General features: G+C 44.3%; 1 protein-coding gene across 1 annotated transcript in view; it reads left to right on the top strand.

Annotated features, from left to right (window-relative positions):
* ubr1 (ubiquitin protein ligase E3 component n-recognin 1) overlaps positions 1-18321 on the top strand; it is a gene marked incomplete at its 5' end in the record, with an annotated part of 44697 nt that extends 26376 nt beyond the window's left edge. Inside the window, 18 exons of the mRNA XM_080544473.1 lie at positions 275-483; positions 932-1025; positions 1508-1660; positions 1819-1919; positions 2101-2191; positions 2935-3083; positions 5937-5992; positions 7030-7126; positions 10126-10193; positions 10578-10725; positions 10880-10967; positions 12403-12539; positions 13078-13186; positions 13590-13646; positions 14263-14340; positions 14967-15137; positions 15695-15796; positions 16422-18321. Of these exons, the coding sequence (XP_080400599.1) occupies positions 275-483; positions 932-1025; positions 1508-1660; positions 1819-1919; positions 2101-2191; positions 2935-3083; positions 5937-5992; positions 7030-7126; positions 10126-10193; positions 10578-10725; positions 10880-10967; positions 12403-12539; positions 13078-13186; positions 13590-13646; positions 14263-14340; positions 14967-15137; positions 15695-15796; positions 16422-16563 (2050 nt within the window). The 3' untranslated portion in view covers positions 16564-18321. The remainder of the gene's footprint in view (positions 1-274; positions 484-931; positions 1026-1507; positions 1661-1818; positions 1920-2100; positions 2192-2934; positions 3084-5936; positions 5993-7029; positions 7127-10125; positions 10194-10577; positions 10726-10879; positions 10968-12402; positions 12540-13077; positions 13187-13589; positions 13647-14262; positions 14341-14966; positions 15138-15694; positions 15797-16421) is intronic.
* Positions 18322-19639: the final 1318 nt, after the last annotated feature.

Here is a 19639-nt window from a genome sequence, read left to right as displayed (position 1 = left end):
GAGAGAGAATCAATTTGTGACGGCTGCTGGTGAAAGGGGGAACAAGTCGGCAACCGACCAAATGTTCGGACAGGAAAAATTGAAGCTCATTAGTGGGTTGGTGACTTTAAAAGAGCCTTTAAAAGAGCATTGATTCAAAACACACAATTGTTTTACTGAAATGATGTTGAAAATCAATGACACGCTCGCTAGTCAAGCCAAAGATATTGGAATGCAATGGATTGAGTCACAAGGTCTGAACATTCGTCTAATTTCGTCTCGTCCCCCCCCGTAGTGCTGTCATAGAGCGGGGGGAGTCGTGCGTGGCGGTGGGGCCTCACCGGGGCTCCACGCCGTCAGAGAGGGAGGTGCTGACGTGCATCCTGTGCCAGGAGGAGCAGGAGGTCCAGGCCCGCTCCCCAGCCATGGTGCTGACCGCCTGCGTGCAGAAGTCCACCGTCCTGACCCAGCGCCGCGGGAAGACCCTGGCCAACAAGCCTGAAGGTCAGTGACCTGTCCCCCCCCCTGCTAAAAACCTTCATGTTTTGCAGCAGTTATTATTAAACACAAACACGTCTATCAATGTATTTTATCCATTAACTATTGTCTTACTGAATGTTTTATCTATGTACTTCTTATATTTGCTTTTATTCATTGTCATTTTTATTTTCTTACTATGCTCCTCTTGCTGTATTGTTTAATAATGTGTGTAAAGCACTTTGAATTGCCCCTGTTGAATGAAATGTGCTGTACAAATAAACGTTCCTTGCCCCCCCCCCCCCCGCCTGTGTTTGCATATCTGTTTGAAATAGCAACACTGTACAACATGTTTGTTTGCCAAAGGATACTGATATAGGATATGAGGTCAGAGCAGATATGTCAACACCATGCCACCACTTGTTGATTAGGTTATTTTAATGTTCTTGTGTTTTGTGCTTTCCCTCCTGGACAGAGACCTCGTACCCTCTCTTCATGCCCCCTGACCTGGCCGTGGGCACACACACTGGCAGCTGTGGCCATGTCATGCATGCTACCTGCTGGCAGAAGTGAGTCACTGCAGTAAAAGTCAGAAAAAGTAAAATGTCTTAGCAATAAATAGTTGTTTCGAACCACTGGATAAGAAGGAAGGTAGAGCATGGCGCTAACATCGCTTAGGTTGTGGGTTTGATCCTTGCTGGGACCGTCTATACTGAAACAATTTATGCATTCACTGCAATGTAAGCCACTTTGAATAAAAGATTAGATTTGATTAGATTAGATTAAACTTTATTGTCATCGCAGAGGTGGAAGTGCAAATAGTGACATAAGGGCATGATATAAATAAAACATGACAATGGTAGTGATAGGTAACTGTAATATACAGTATGTGCAGGGGTAATATTGTAAACAGTTTAGTTTAGAGGTATATTTATTCAGTTATGAGCTATGTACAGTTTAGAGGTATGTACAGATAGTGTCAGCTAAATGGCATATATTATATTATTTATATGTTATATATTACCTCAGATTTTGGTTTCCATGGTTCCAGGTACTTTGAGGCGGTGCAGAACACCACGCGGAACCGCCTCCACGCCGAGCTGATCATCGACCTGGAGAATGGAGAGTACATGTGTCCCCTCTGCAAGTCCCTGTGCAACACCGTGGTCCCCCTCATCCCCATGGAGCCCCTCACCCTCAACTAGTACGTCTCTCTCTCTCGCTCTCCCTCACTCTCAACTAAACCACTCAAAAAAAGTTTGGAAACGTTATTTCAGTCGATTCTTCCTCCCCTTTAACCCACACGTGTGACTGTAAATGTAAATGTGCCTGTCTTAATGGGTGTGTTCCCTCCTGTCTCAGTGAGAATGCCCTGTTGGTGGGCCAGCACCTCACCCTGCCTCGCTGGATCCAGATCCTCTCTGCTCGCATCAAAGGCCTCAAGTCTGTCACTCAGGGAGCCGGTAAGGACCTCCACTGACCCCCCCCTCACTCATACTGGAGTTACACACCTCCCCTGTCAAGCCTCTCTGTGGGTCCTGTGTGACTCCCATGTCTCCCCTGTGTTGACTGGGACCATATATACTGAAACATGTATTATATTATGATAATATGATATTATGATATTATTATATGACTGTACAGAGAGCAGCAGTGGTGTTGACGGGGAGACCGCCCTCTTTGGGGGAGGCCAGCCTGACTTCCGCTCCATCCTCAGCTTTGGAGTACAAGAGCCGTGAGTTCTCCTCTTCTTCCTCTTCCTCCTCCTCCTCCTCTTCTTCCTCTCCTTCTCCTTCTCCTTCTTTTTCTTCTTCTTCTTCTTCTCCTTCTTCTGCACTTTTTGTACATGGTATGAATTTCTCTAATTTCTCTGAACTAGCTCTGCGATATTATTGTGTTGATTGTTGTGTTGATGTTGTTGTGAGGTTGTCCTGTTTGTATTGTGTCTGTGTGAACCCTGGCTGCAAAACTAACTTCCTCTAGGGGACAATAAAGAAACCGTGAGCCTTGAGTCATACTGGGCTCTAAATAGCTTCTTCTCCATTTTGTCTGTGGCATATGATGGCACACGCTGAACTTTCATTTTCAAAGATTGTTTATCTGTTAGTACCTATTGTTGCTCATCTCTCTCTCTGTCATGAACACTCTTTAAGAGGGTAAAGGTCCTCCCATTGGCTCTCCTCAGGAGGAAGTACTCCCCCAGCATAGCCGAGATGTTGGTGGTGTGTGTGTGTGTGTGTGTGTGTGTGTGTGTAACGCTCCTCTCCCCCCACTCAGGAGGAAGTACTCCCCCAGCATAGCAGAGATGTTGGTGGTGTGTGTGTGTGTGTGTAACGCTCCTCCCGCCCCCCCCCAGGAGGAAGTACTCCCCCAGCATAGCAGAGATGTTGGGGGTGGGTGTGTGTGTGTAAGTGTGTAAGTGTGTAAGTGTGTAGGTGTGTAAGTGTGTAACGCTCCTATCCTCTCCCCCCCCCTCAGGAGGAAGTACTCCCCCAGCATAGCAGAGATGTTGGTGGTGTGTGCCACCACGGTGCACAGGGTGGGGCTGCAGACCGCCCCCAACGAGATGTGCCCCCGCGTGCCCATCATGACCTGGAACACCTGCGCCTTCACTGTCCAGGCCATCGGTGAGCTCCGCACGCACACATGCACGCACACACACACACATATATATATATATATATATACAGGGCTTGACATTAAGCTTTTTCATGAACTTACTTGTCCAAATCCAAAGATTTTGAAAAAATTATACTCTCACCAGCCAATTCATTAGGTACACCTTTTCAACTGCTTGTTAACGCAAATATCTAATCAGCCAATCATGTGGCAGCAACTCAATGCATTTAGGCATGTAGACATGGTCAAGACGATCTGCTGAAGTTCAAACCAGCATCAGAATGGGAAATAAAGGTGATTTAAGTGACTTTGAACCTGGCATGGTTGTTGGTGCCAGACGGGCTGTTGCGTGATATTATAGTGTCAATATGGACCAAAATCTCTGAGGAATGTTTCCAGCACCTTGTTGAATCTATGCCACAAAGAATTAAGGCAGTTCTGAAGGCAAAAGAGGGGGTCCAACCCCAAGGTGTGCCTAATGAAGTGGCCAGTGAGTGTATGTGTATGCAAATAACACATTTGACTACTATTGATTTGATAATGATGTATCCTTAATTTTCAAATGTATTCAATATTTTGTAATTATTTAAAAACGTAACCCCTAACCCTAACCCTTTTAGATTAAGATTGGCCACAAAATGGACGAATATCTAGGAATATTTACAAAAAATGTTTGTAAAGTCTCTCCCCAATGGAAGCAATCTTATTTGCTAGCTTTTGGATAGTAGCCTATCCTATATTCAAATTGAGAAATCTATAATTAGTGTCATTCTGAAGTTCGTATTGCGATGTGCTGGTCTTAAAACTTCAAACCTAAAATATACGATCGCATCGAACTACATGAAAATAAGCGGCATTGAGAAGAAGCGAATACGCGTTCACGTGAATGGCACTAGTGACAGGAGACCCACAACACTATGGCTGCGTTCGTAAACTCGCTCTGGAATCTGATCAGCACTCATGGAATGCCTTTTGTCCAATCACGTCTTTATGACGTTGAACGCAGTGTGCGCTCTGGCGCTCTGAGCGAATTTACGAACTATGACGATAACGAACTACGAGAGACTGAAATAGCGAGAATGAGGCGCGGCATCGCTTTGCTTGCTATTTTTTTTTACTATTCAGATCGGAAGGAGGAATTCATGTTTGCAGATATTAATACATATTGATTTCTTTTTTTGTTTTGACTTGTCCATCGGACAACTGCAGGAGGAAGTCCACTTGTCCGAACATACACTGCGTTCCAAATTATTATGCAAATTATATTTTTCTCAGATTTTCCTAAATAGTCGATGCAAATGGGGGCCACACCATGAGTTTCTCTCCTTTTATGCCTATAGCAGCCAATGACACAGAGGTATTCTTTGCAGCATGACATGGTGCATTGTCATGCATGAAGATGATTTTCATCTTCAGTGCAACCCTGGATGGTCCAGATGGATGGAGTAGTGGATGGTTGGTGGATGGCCACCATGTCCCAACAAGGCTGCGACGTCAGCAAGGAGGTGGCAGAGTCATGTTTTGGGCCGGAATCATGGGGAGAGAGCTGGTAGGCCCTTTTAAGGTCCCTGAAGGTGTGAAAATGACCTCGGCAAAGTATGTAGAGTTTCTGACTGACCACTTTCTTCCGTGGTACAAAAAGAAGAACCGTGCCTTCCGTAGCAAAATCATCTTCATGCATGACAATGCACCATGTCATGCTGCAAAGAATACCTCTGTGTCATTGGCTGCTATAGGCATAAAAGGAGAGAAACTCATGGTGTGGCCCCCATCTTCCCCTGACCTCAACCCTATTGAGAACCTTTGGAGCATCCTCAAGCAAAATATATATGAGGGTGGGAGGCAGTTCACATCAAAACAGCAGCTCTGGGAGGCTATTCTGGCATCCTGCAAAGAAATTCAAGCAGAAACTGTCCAAAAACTCACAAGTTCAATGGATGCAAGAATTGTGAAGGTGATATCAAAGAAGGGGTCCTATGTTAACATGTAACTTGACCTGTTAAGATGTTTTTGTTTGAAATAGCTTTTGATTTCAGTAAATATGACCTCCTAATATGACCTCCTAACCCTAAATTCATCAAATTACCATTTTTAGTTCTTTACAACCTATAAAATGTTTTGAAACTCTGTTGTGCATAATCATTTGGAACAGTGCATTTTGAGTTTTTTTATAAAAAAAAAAAATACTGTTATCATTGGGAGGTTTGTTCAATAAAATTTGAATTATACTCTAACGGTTGATGACTTGAAAATTATACTGATTGTCATTTGCATCGACTATTTAGGAAAATCTGAGAAAAATATAATTTGCATAATAATTTGGAACGCAGTGTAAAATATGGACAAGCCTTAATGTCGAGCCCTGTATATATATATATATATATATATATATATATATATATATATATATATATATATATATATATATATATATATATATATATATATACACACACACACACACACACACACACACACACACACACACACACACACACACACACACACACTGTTTTCCATCTGTCCTTTTCTCTCTCTTCAATCTTTTGAAGAGAGAGTAGCAGTGGTGAGTAGGGGTAGTGGTGGCCTAGTAGATAGTGAGTTGGACATGGTCATGAGTCAAGTCCCACCTGGGAACACCACCACTAGTGTTCCCTTGAGTAAGAGCCCTAAGTTAGCCCTAAGTTACCTCAGGGAGACTGTCCCTGTAATCTCTAATTGTAAGTCGCTTTAAAAGCGTCTGCTAAATGGGTTAAATGTAAATGTTGTAATTTCTTTGTCTCGTTGTCAACATCGTATCTTTTCTCTGTTTTCTCCTAATGCTGCGTGACGTTCTCATCCATGTGTTTGTCTCCTAACAGAGAACATGCTGCAGGAGGAGGACAAGGCGCTGTTTGGCTCTTTACAGAACAGACAGGTCAGATATAATAATAATAATAATAATAATAATAATAATAATAACTTTTATTTGTATAGCACTTTTCCTGCAAACATTGCAGTTCAATATATAAACCCCTCAAAAAAAGTTCGGAAACGCTTTTTTTGTTGATTATTCCTCCCCTTTAATAATACCAATTGGTATTGTATTTTATATCGTTGGAAAGCCTGATTAGTCACCTTTACAACGAGGTACAACTTGTAAGGATCATGCATTCGTGGAATGAGCAACACAGCTAAACGTGTGGGTAGCGGCCCAAAAATATTCTTCTGTTGGTATTCACTCTCGTTTTGAGTTGCTTGGTGGATTGGATGATTGCACTCTCCCACAGTAATAAGGAAAAAACAACACATATTGGCCATTTTTACACTTGATTAATTTTACATTGTCAGGGACCTCAGTAGTGTGTGGAAGATCCATACGCAGTCACAACAGCTTGCGTTGTCATCAACGCTGAGCGTTGTCATCATGGAGGATGGAGTTAGGTCCCAGATTCTGGAGATATGGGATCGCCACTGGCCCCAGAATATAATTCCTGTCAATTAGGTGCCATTCAGGTGCCAGTCACACACCTGTGACTGACATACACCTGCCAGCACTTGAAGCTCAAAACGAGAGTGAATACCAACAGAAGAATATTGCAGGGGATTTTGGCAAAAAAATTTGGGCCGCTACCCACACGTTTAGCTGTGTTACTCATTCCATGAATGTATGATCCTTACAAGTTGTACCTCATTGTAAAGGTGACCAATCAGGCTTTCCAACGATATACAATACAATACCAATTGGTATTATTAAAGGGGAGGAATAATCAACCAAAAAAGCGTTTCCAAACTTTTTTTGAGGGGTTTATATATGTTCCAGAGGGATGGGGTGTCTCTGGTGTTTTGACCTGGGGGGTATTCCATCAACGTCGCTAAAGGAAAATCTTTCCTTGGAATGGAATGGAATCCCCCCCTGTTCTCTGTGGTGGTGGAGCGGGTGTCGAACCCTAACCCTTCTGCTATCTGTTCCAGCTGGCGGGCCTCAAGGCGGTGGTCCAGTTCTCTGCCACCCAGCGGTTGAGAAGCTCCCAGGCCGTCATCCAGAAGCACTTCACAGACATGCTGGGAGGTACGTACACGATACAGACATGCTGGGAGGTACGTACACGATACAGACATACTGGGAGGTACGTACACGATACAGACATGCTGGGAGGTACGTACACGATACAGACATGCTGGGAGGTACGTACACGATACAGACATGCTGGGAGGTACGTACACGATACAGACATGCTGGGAGGTACGTACACGATACAGACATGCTGGGAGGTACGTACACGATACAGACATGCTGGGAGGTACGTACACGATACAGACATGCTGGGAGGTACATACACAATACAGACATGCTGGGAGGTACGTACACGATACAGACATGCTGGGAGGTACGTACACGATACAGACATGCTGGGAGGTACGTACACGATACAGACATGCTGGGAGGTACGTACACGATACAGACATGCTGGGAGGTACATACACGATACAGACATGCTGGGAGGTATGTACATGATGCATACGTAGACATGCTGGGAGGTACGTACACGATACAGACATACTGGGAGGTATGTACATGATACAGACATGCTGGGAGGTACGTACACGATACAGACATGCTGGGAGGTACGTACACGATACAGACATGCTGGGAGGTACGTACACGATACAGACATGCTGGGAGGTACGTACACGATACAGACATGCTGGGAGGTATGTACTGTACACGATACAGACATTCTGGGAGGTACGTACACGATACAGACATACTGGGAGGCAGTGGCGGGCGGTGCATTTCACACCTAGGCCTTCAGTGATGTCCGACACATTCCTACCTGAATTATTCTACCTCTTAATACCATCGTTATGACGCCATGGCTCTAGAAACTAGACAGAAACACAGTATAACCGGGCGTTGCATCACCTTAACATAGTCAGACAAGTACAACAGAGTTATATTAATATTTCCGAAGCATTTTTAATCAATAAATCCGCATTTACAATGAAGAGTGTTAAACTAACATCTTTAAGATCGCTACATTACCCACGTCTGTCGTCTCGTCCACCATAATAGCGACAAAGGGTGCCTTTTTAATCTCCATTTTGATCTCTTCTCCCATCACTTAAGCAATAGCAAACATCAGGTCGTTTTGTATTTTGCCTGACGTCCCAGTAAACACTTTGTTTGTGGACAGGTGGTAATGTAAATCTGGGTTGTTTTCAGCCAGAAAAGAAATAAGCTCAACGTAGTTTCCTCTGTTTGTGGACTCGGTGCTTTCATTGTGTCCCCTAAATGATAGTTATTGTTTACCCAAAAACAGGACACAATCGATCAGTATTATCGATCAGTCAACGAAAGCTTTCGTTGTGATGCTCCGTTTCCCTGCGCACTTTCGAAAGTTTCACATCTACCGGCATATACGCATCTCAATAGTGAATATCAATAGTGCGTATCAATAGTGCGTATCAATAGTGCGTATCCAATCAAAAGACGTGCTGGGTGCTGACATCATTGAGCCTTCCAGCAGGCTCCGTTGTTGCTTTTGCTCGCATCTACGTAGGTTTACTAGGAACGCCACAGGTTTTCTCGTTCCAACGTTAAGTTACAGGTCGAATCCGCGGCACCGCTTAACGTGCAGGCAGGCAGATTTTGGAGCCCCCTAGCAACACATTTTGATTGGATAAAAGCTCTAACATAAAGGCCAGCCCTCCAAATCTCAATCGGAGACTGGAAGCAGCGCAACCAAGAGGAAAGCTATGAAATGAAGAGAATAGACTATGGGGAATCATTAATACATATTTGTGGAAAAAATATATTAAAATAAAATGTATATTCTGATGATGTTTAGGCCAGCAGAGAAGGCCTTGCTGGCCCTGACGGCACACCACTGCTGGGAGGTATGTACATGATACAGACATGCTGGGAGGTACGTACACAATACAGACATGCTGGGAGGTACGTACACGATACAGACATGCTGGGAGGTACGTACACGATACAGACATGCTGGGAGGTACGTACACGATACAGACATGCTGGGAGGTACGTACACGATACAGACATGCTGGGAGGTACGTACACGATACAGACATGCTGGGAGGTACGTACACGATACAGACATGCTGGGAGGTACGTACACGATACAGACATGCTGGGAGGTACGTACACGATACAGACATGCTGGGAGGTACATACACGATACAGACATGCTGGGAGGTACGTACATGATACATACGTAGACATGCTGGGAGGTATGTACATGATACATACATAGACATGCTGGGAGGTACGTACATGATACATACATAGACATGCTGGGAGGTATGTACATGATACATACATAGACATGCTGGGAGGTACGTACACGATACAGACATGCTGGGAGGTACGTACATGATACATACATAGACATGCTGGGAGGTACGTACATGATACATACATAGACATACTGGGAGGTACGTACATGATACATACATAGACATACTGGGAGGTACGTACATGATACATACATAGACATACTGGGAGGTACGTACATGATATATACATAGACATACTGGGAGGTACGTACATGATATATACATAGACATACTGGGAGGTACGTACATGATACATACATAGACATACTGGGAGGTACGTACATGATGCATACATAGACATACTGGGAGGTACATACATGATACATACATAGACATGCTGGGAGGTACGTACATGATATATACATAGACATACTGGGAGGTACGTACATGATACATACATAGACATACTGGGCGGTACGTTCATGATACATATTCATGTCCCTCCACCACCCAGACACGCTATCAAGTCGTTCTGTGTGACAGTGCAGTAGTTCTCTTTGTAATAGCTGTTACCCTCCTCTCTCTCTCTCTCTCTCCTCCCCCCCTCTCTCTCTCTCTCTCTCCTCCCCCCCCCCCCCCTCTCTCTCTCTCTCTCCTCCCCCCCCCCCCCCCCCTCTCTCTCTCTCTCTCTCCCCCCCTCACTCTCCTCCCCCTCTCCCTTCCTTATCTCCCCCTCCCTCTCTCTCCCTCCCTCTCTCTCCCTCCCTCCAGCCTTGTTACCCACCATGGGCTCAGAGAACACTCCTTCCATCCTAGAGGTGGACTTCTTCCACCTTCTGGTGAGTCACGTCGCCGATGTCATTTTGTGCCAGAACAACTTATCACATAAAAAAAAAAATCATTCTTTCTTCTTCTATCACGACGACTGCTAGATTACTCTTCCTGCTACGACTGGTGGATGATTCACTTGCTTAGTCAAATGTATCGAGTGTAAGTCGCTTTGGAATAAGGCGTCTGATAATTGCCGTAAATGTAATCACATATCAGTTGTTCTTCCATGTTGTTGTTTCTTTAAAAGGTAGGTAGGTAGGACTTCAACCCACTTCAGTTTTAACCTTTGACCTCTCCTCACTCTCTCTGGGGCTGGTGTTGTCTCCTCATCACATCACACAGTATCACACAGTGTTAACCTTTGACCCCTCCTCTCTCTCTGTGGGGGTCAGGTGGGGCTGGTTCTGTCCATTCCTGCTCTCTACCAGGAGGAGGCGGTAGACCTGCGTCCCTCTGCCGTCAGCTCTGCCTACAACCACCTGCACATCCTGCACCTGGTCACCATGGCTCACCTGGTACAGGTCCTGCTGTCCTCCTCAGGTAATGTTTCTTGCGGTGACTGATGGATAGATGATTCATTTACTTAGACAAATGTACTTGTTGTAAGTCGCTTTGGATAAAGGCGTCTTCTTAATGCCAAAAATGTAAATATAATACCTCAGAGAGGTAAAGTGTGTGGTGACGTTGTGTGCAGACTTCCCCGGGGTGTCTGGGGCTGAGGAGGGGGAGGAGGGCAGGGCCGCTGCTGAGCTCTACGCTGCCGTGTCACAATGTACCGACGGGTAAGAATACACTTTTTTATTTTTATTTTTAAGAGTGGGTGTTACGACCTGGCTCTGGTCCATAACAAAAAGGTAGACACGCACCAAATAAACGATATATAATTAAGTATTTATTAAAGATAACTGAGGTAAACTAAGGCAATAATTCAGTGAGTTATGATAATCAGTATATCAGTAGTGTAAGTGAGTGGATGCAATGCAGTGTTTCCCCTAGGTCTGCTGCCGTGGGGGGGTGGCATGGACCGTGCCGACACTGCCGGTGGACCATGGACCGACACTGCCGGTGTGAAAGCCCTAACAGTGGGGTAGACCAGGGCTCGACAGTGCGACTGTTTTGGTCGCATTTGCGAGTGAATATATTTCTGTGCGACTTGGAAATACATTCAATCGCACCAGTGCGACTAAAAGGCTGCTGAACTGTCATGCGCAGTCAAACTTATGTGTATAAGCGATGAGGGAATGAAAACTGTGAACAGAAACGCGTGTCGCAGAAATGCTTCACGGGAGTCCTATATGCGCTTAAAATGCGCATAATGGGTATATGGGTAGCTCTCATAGCTCGTAGCGCTGTGTGCTTCCGGTTTCATTACAAAGAGGTTGACCCTATTTGTGCCTGACGTCTAACAACATTCAAATGACTCGAACTTCATCTTTTTTCGGATTTCAATGTATGACACATCATTTGAAAGCTTATGATCCGTAGTTCCAGTCAACAGCAAGTCACATTTGAAAGTGTTTATGTAATTTTTTTACATTTGAAAGTGTTTTTTGTTTATATATATTTATATTATACAATTTACCAGTCATATTCTGGAATGTGTCTAAATGTTAAAGTTCCATAAGTATAAGCAAAATAAAGTAACAGTTTGTAAATAAATAGTAGCATTTAAAAAAAAAAAAAAACACGAACCGTGACCCAAAAACCGAGGTTCATACCGAACCGTGGGCCAACTGAAATTAATATTCTTCCTTCCCCTTTACATTGTGTGAGTCTCCATTTTTATTACGGCCAAGAGCCGGTTATGATCATTTTGATATGTTATGATTATGATAATTTGTTGTCGTTGTTGACGAAATTGGCGCAATTTTCATTGTGCTACTGAAATTCTTGGTGTGCTACTACATTTTTCAACATGGTAGCACAGTGCTACCTGGGGAAAAGGTAAGAGTCAAGCCCTGGGGTAGACCCACTCAGATTTTTTTCTGTTTTTATTGGACAGAGACAGTATATGTGGGCCGTGGTGATAGACCACCGGACCACCTCAGTCCACGAGACATTTTCTTTTGTGTACAAAACACACTTTTACTCTGTCCATAGCTTCTTTACTGTGCTCTTCAGAAACTTGGAATAGTTTTCTTTAATCTGATTATCTTTAATATCATTAATTATCATAATTAATCTGTCTCATGGTGTCTCTCTGACCTCTGACCCCAGGCTGAAGGCTGACGTGTCTGGCAGCTCCGTGGCAGAGCGTCTGAGGAGAGGGGTCACGCCGTTCCTGCGCTGTGCCGCCCTCTTCTTCAACTGCCTTACAGGAGTGCCCCCCCCGGAGGCCCTCTCCAGTACTGCAGGTAGCACAAGGCTTCGCCTGGTGTGGTGTAATATGTGACATGTTCTAATGCTTTGGTCCTCATGTCGGGATCTGATGTAATGATCAGACTTTTCTTTAGAAAAATGTGAACACATTTTTGCGTTGTTGAAAATCAACACAGCTTGTTTTGTGAGCCTGCTAACAATGTAAAGTAGTGTTCTAGTTAACTAGGTAGCAGGGGGGATTACTCACCCGATCCCTTGCGTTGCAGTATTTTGGCTTGACTAGCGAGTTTGTGTTGTGATTCTCAATGACGTTGAAACGTAGTTCCGTGTTTCAAAAGAAAAGTCTGAACATTTTGATTTGTTGCCGATATGAGAACCAAAGCATTAGGACGTGTCACATATGAGGGTTGAATACAGGCTCCTGTGTGTGTGTTGACTGACGTGGTGTGTGTGAGGGTTGAATACAGGCTTCCTGTGTGTGTTGACTGGCGTGGTGTGTGTGAGGATTGAATACTGGCTCCTGTGTGTGTGTTGACTGTATGTTGAGCCATTCATGTATTCTCTCTGCTGCAGTTACCTGTCCAGACCAGGTGGAGGCGCTGTGTAGTTACCTGGCGTTGCCCTCCAACGTGTTCCAGCTCTTCCATGAACACAGGGAGACTGTTTCTCCCTTACTACAGAGGTACTCTCAATAATTATACAGTATATAATTATACTCTCTCATTCAATAATTTATCATCCCTGTGATCATGTAAATTTCAATCAATTTCATAACTGTATATATACGGCTCTAAACTACTGTACTTGCCATACCATACCTATCACTATCATGTTTTTATATCATGTTCTTATAGCACTTTTGGTTAGATGCTAAACTGCAAACTGTTGTCTGTTACTCTCTCCCTCTCTCTCTTTCTCTCTCTGCAATGACAATAAAGTTTAGTCTAATCTAATCTAATGTCAATGTAATCAATCATGTAATCGTGATGATGTTATCAGTCATGAGCTGTGGAGTGTATCGCCATGACAACGGGTCACCAGAGAGACTGTCTGTGGTGTATTGATGGCTCCTGTCTTCCTGTCAGGTGGTGTGGGAACCCAGCTGTTACCAAAGCCCTGAGAGGGGATATGCAGACAATCAGGTGAGCCCCCCCCCCCCCCCCCCCCCTTCACTTTACACCTCCGCACCCCCCCACCCAACCAACCAACCAACCAACCAACCAACCCTCTAATACGAACCACTGAGTCGTAATATAATATGAATATTGCAAATACTGGGGAGGCTGTGGCTCAGGATGTAGAGCAGGCGTCTAATGATCACAAGGTTGGCAGATCGATGGTTGGATCCCTGGCTGGCCACGTGTCGAGGTGTCCTTGGGCAAGACACTGAACCCCAAATGGAATGGAATGGAATGGAATGGACTTTATTTGTCATTGCTACAGTACAGGTACCAAACAACGAAATTTAGGAGGGGTGGCTCCCCTGGTGTTAGGAAAGGGAAAAAAAATAAACACATTTTAGAAAAAGCATAAAATCACAAGAAGGTAGGGAGCTGGTTTACATCAATAAAGGCTATGTACACAATCCACTGTGTACAAATTGCTCCCAATGAGCAGGCCGGCGCCTTGCATGGTAGCTTGCCGCCGTTAATGTGTGAATGGGTGTGTGAATGGGTGAATGAGAGGCCATTGTAAAGCTCTTTGGAATAAGGTGCTATATAAATCAGTCTATTTACCATTTTACTTGAACATTTGCAGGTATCCCAGGAAAAGGAATCGGCTAGTGGACCTTCCTGAGGATTACAGCGCTCTCCTCAATCAAGCCAGTCACTTTCAGTAAGTGTGGTGTCGCCATACCGACCGTGCTGCTCTAAGGGCTGGTTTCACAGACCAAGCATAAAGCCTTTAGTCCTGAGACTAAATCACACGTTTAGTGTAAAGATCTCCATTGAAGATGGTTTTTAGTCTAGGATCAGTTTTTAGTCTCTCAGTCTGGGACGATTAGTGAACTAACTATTATACTTGCCAAACTGTACCTGTATCACTATCACTGTCATGTTTTTACAGAATATCATGTTTTATATTGCCATTTGCGCTTCTGGTTAGATGCTAAACTGCATTTCTTTGTCTGCTATTTGTACTCTGCAATGACAATAACGTTGAATCTAATCTAACTATTCCACTATTTGCTGGTTAGATGCCAATTTGATTGTCTCAGTACTTGTACTCTGTGCAATGACAATAAAGTTGATGAATGATGAGGGATGATTACTATTGATTTTATGTTCAGCACTTTGAGTTGCATTCAACGCATGACTTGTGCTATATGAATAAAGTTTGATTGATTGATTGATTGATTGATTAAAACCCTGTGATGCCCCCCTCCCTCCACCCTCTCTGTCCCCTCTACCCCTCTACTCCTCTACCCTGTCCTCTACTCCTCTACCCTCTCTGTCCCCCAGGTGTCCCAAGTCCACAGATGATGAGAGGAAGCACCCCACCCTGTGTCTGTTCTGTGGCAGCATGCTGTGCTCCCAGAGCAACTGCTGCCAGTCCCAGCTGGACGGGGAGGACGTTGGCGCCTGCACGGCCCACGCTGCCACCTGCGGGGCGGGGGTGGGGATGTTCCTCAGGTGGGTTCAGGGGCCAGGGGGTGGGGTGGGGATGTTCCTCAGGTGGGTTCAGGGGCCAGGGGGTGGGGTGGGGATGTTCCTCAGGTGGGTTCAGGGGGCGGGGTGGGGATGTTCCTCAGGTGGGTGGGGGGGGGCCGGGAAGGTCAGGGGGGGCCCAGCGGGGGGCCGGGGTGGGAATGTTCCTCAGGTGGGTTCAGGGCCAGAGGCCAATGTGCCACATAGACAGACAGATAGATGTTATTTTATTTTAGTATTTTATTCATCCCTGAGGGGGAATTCAGGTGTTACAGAAGCTCAGAACACAAACAACAACAACAAAATGAAGTGACAATTGAATAATAGAATAACATTTAAAAAAAATAAAATAAAAAAATTGACATCTGAAATATACAGTAAGAACAGTCCAGTGGGATGTAAGATCCCCCAGCCTGACTCTGATCACCCTGATGGAGCCAGCCGGAGGAGGAGTTGAACAGTGTTATTGCGGCACGCCTGGGTTTCTGTTCTGTTCTGCCAGCTGAGAGTTGTGTTGTTGTTGTGGTTGTTCCGCCCGCCAGGATAAGAGAGTGTGAGATCGTGCTGATGGCCAGTAAGACCCGAGGCAGCACCTACCCTGCCCCCTACCTGGACGACTACGGGGAGACAGACCCACAGCTGGGGTAAGACTCTCTCCCTCTCTGGCAGAGCTTTTCTGTCACTACATAACATATCGCTTTATGCCCCGTTGTGGAAGAAGAGGATATATTATTTTTTATAGGAATAAAGGAGTTGACTGAGTTTGTAGCCTTGGTTGCTAACCAGTATCTGAGTTGGGAGTCTGAGAAAGGAAATGTAATGAGAGCCCAGTATCACTGCCCATTAGGGATGTAACGATACACTCAACTCACGATTCGATACGATTCATGATACAATTGAGATTGCAGACAAATTATGACTGAAAAATATTCTTTTATTTATTTCTCCGGCAAAAGCTACAAAATACTGTATTTTCTTAACCCCTGTATCACTGACCCCCCATGTGTGTGATGTGTCTAGGATGGGGAACCCCTGTATCACTGACCCCCCATGTGTGTGATGTGACTAGGAGGGGGAACCCCTGTATCACTGACCCCCCATGTGTGTGATGTGTCTAGGATGGGGAACCCCCTGTATCACTGACCCCCCATGTGTGTGACTGTCTAGGAGGGGGAACCCCCTGTATCACTGAGCCCCCATGTGTGTGATGTGTCTAGGAGGGGGAACCCCTGTATCACTGCTGACCCCCCATGTGTGTGATGTCTCTAGGAGGGGGAACCCCCTGCACCTCTGCCCCGAGCGCTACAGGAAGCTGCACCAGCTGTGGCAGCAGCACTGCATCCTGGAGGAGATCGCCCGCAGCCTGGAGGTGGTCAACGTCATGTTCGCCCTGGAGTGGCAGATGCTCTGAGAGGGAGGGGGGCAAACAAATTCTAAAAGCATAAAAAGAGCAGGATATTTTTGTTTCATTTCATTTGAAAACAGCATAACATTTTTGTAAAAGCAGGTGTGTCTGATGCTTTGAGGGTGGGGGCCACCCAGGGGTGTCTGGGTACGGTCAGTGCACGAGGCACAGCCTAAAGCACTGCCCCTGACAAACACACACACACAAACACACACATACACTCTCTCACACACACACACACACACACCCACACACACACACACACACACACACACTCTCTCTCTCTCTCTCTCCTGGAGTGGTGCCCCCCCCCCGAGCAGCCATTCCCTCCCGCGGGACCCCAGAGAGAGAGCAGAGAAGCTGGTACAGAGAGGGCCGATGAGGAGGGGGGGGTAGGAACCGAAGTAGCCTTGTTTTATTTTGATTGTTCTGCTCTGAGAAGACTGATGAGGACTGAGAGTTCTTTCCAAAGGAGTTTATTATTCAAATAACATGAAAACATGTGTAATCCACCCCCCAATGTTCATCTGCACCTGTCATCTATCAGCTGGTGTGTTTAAAAACCTCTCCTTCTCGATGCTGTGAATTATCTGCAATCTTTCCTTTGTTTTAAGACTTCATAAGGTTACGATAAAGGTTAAAGATATGGGAATTGGATAACTTTGGGTCAGGGGTCGGAGGGTAAAGATTGAACTCTTTTTTTGGAAATGGCTTTTGGGATCATGCTTCCTTTACGTTGGCTCCTAGCCCATGCTTCTGACCGTCACTCTTATTCAATGAAAACAAACATATTGATAGATATGACATGTATGGATATACAAGCGATTTCTATACCGGTGTAAAGCGGAAGTTTATGGATTAATTCAGTATTTTTACTGTCTGAACAAAACTGCTTATTTTATGATTTATTTTTGGGAAAAAAAGATCTTCATCCATATAACGATCTTTGTGTATTTCGTTTTCTGTCTTGAAATCTCCGTCATCATTGATGTATTCTGCCATTACGACCGCCGGTAGACACCTGTCAAACCGTGTGGGGGTAGTGGTCGCCTGGTGGATAGTGATTTGGACTGGTGATCAGAACGGTCATGAGTTCAAATCCCACCTGGGAAACACCACCACTAGTGTGCCCACTGGTTTAGCCCTAAATTACTCCAGGGAGATTGGAGTGGAATCTCTAACTGTAAGCCGCTTTGGATAAAAGCGTTGTTGGTATAAAAAAAAAAGAAGGTAAAAATTAGGTAAAATTATTTCAAATCAGAAAAAGCTCTCGCAACATACATGTATATGTTTGACCATCCAAACGCATTCATTAGATGCTTTAAATGTTGTCTTAAGTCCCTAAAGGAGTCGTGTATGGGAACATTGTCAACTAGCTATCCATACAACCTGGATTATAATTATAATAATCACATTTTTGCTATGGATATGATAATCAAATATATTTAGGTCATAGCATATTGGCGACAGAAAGCTTTCATACCAGCAATACTTAAATCACTGTACGTACACATTTGAATAATTTCACAAAGTGAATGGGAGCACATGCTACAATATTCTATTTAAGACAATTAATTATGTACATTTTATTGGAGAGAAGAATATGATAATAAGACACTATAATATCACTCTAAAAAACAAAAAAAATAAGTTGGCTTTGTACATCAAACTTTTCAGGAAAACTAAGGTTATTTGTGCATATTATACTGTATGGATTTATTTGGAGTTATATGGAGTTCTATTCCTTATTTGCGTTGCTTGACAGTTGCTGTATGATAACCAGCTGTCTGAATAAACATACTACAGTAGCTGCTGTGCTCTCTCTGTGTCTGACTGGGAATTAGAAAGAAGGCATATTTTTCAGCATTTTTCATTGTACACTTTCTGGCTGCGTTCTTAAATTCGATCTGGAAATCTGATCAGCACTCACAGGGAATGCCTCTTTGTCCAATCAAATTACTTGGTCCCTTTATGACGTTGAACCCTCTCAGAGCGAATTTACTACGAACGCAGCCTCTCTTAATTGTCAGAAAAGAGCCAATCAGAGGTGAATGTAAGAAAAGGAATGTCATTAAACCAGGAAGTATGTGTCAGTGATTTCATCTGGTTTCTTCTCTATTGATATTGAATATTGAACACAAGGAGATTGATCAACTTAGCTTGAAGCCTTTTATTAATAAAGTTACATGAGACCAGTCTAGAGTTTGCAAAATCCAGAGCCCCCTCCTTCGCTGAGCACCACCCTTATATACAAAGTCGACACCCATTATGAGATCATTAATCTATGTGGTGACAGGAAACGCTAGACTCAGAGAGTTATTGCTCAACAAGTCATTGGCATGGTCCCCAGGCAGACTGAATTGTTAGTTATGATTTCCCAGAATGTAGAGATACAGACTTCAATTCTCAGCATATTTGATATAAATCTACAACGTATGCTTGTGCTATACATACATACCGTATGAATGAATGGTTGCCTGGCGACTGCACCATTACCTCAGTTCTGGTGCTAACGTCAATCCCATTTACCTGTTATTCAGCCCCCCCAGCTGAACAAACTCTCCATGGTAAATCCCCAAGCTTATAATTAGCACCACCTTAGCACCACGCCACTAAGCCTGGCTCCTATCTATCAGCACCTGAGTGGTTTTACCTGAGAGCCTCATAACTGATACAGAAACAGTGTTGTCGGTCATTGGTCAGACACTAGACACTAGACTAGATGCTAAAATGACTTAACCCAATTTGTCACAAACCCGAAGGTAGTGGCAAACAGAAGGGAGTCCACACATGTTCAACTTAGAAAACTTAAGTTTTATTATCCTAATAGAGCGAATTAAAGTAAATAACGTATGTATATGAATATGGATAAGAATCAGTAGTGTATGCCATGAGTGAGTGAGTGAGTGTTAAATGTGTGTTGTATGTGTGAGGGGTGTATGTATGTGTGTTGTATGTGTGAGGGGTGTATGTATGTGTGTTGTATGTGTGAGGGGTGTATGTATGTGTGTTGCATGTGTGAGGGGTGTATGTATGTGTGGTGTATGTGTGAGGGGTGCATGTATGTGTGTTGTATGTGTGA

This window comes from Nansenia antarctica (assembly GCF_963989245.1).
Source record: "Nansenia antarctica genome assembly, chromosome: 1".
Lineage (NCBI taxonomy): Eukaryota > Metazoa > Chordata > Actinopteri > Argentiniformes > Microstomatidae > Nansenia > Nansenia antarctica.
This window is presented reverse-complemented; position numbering and strand designations above follow the sequence as displayed.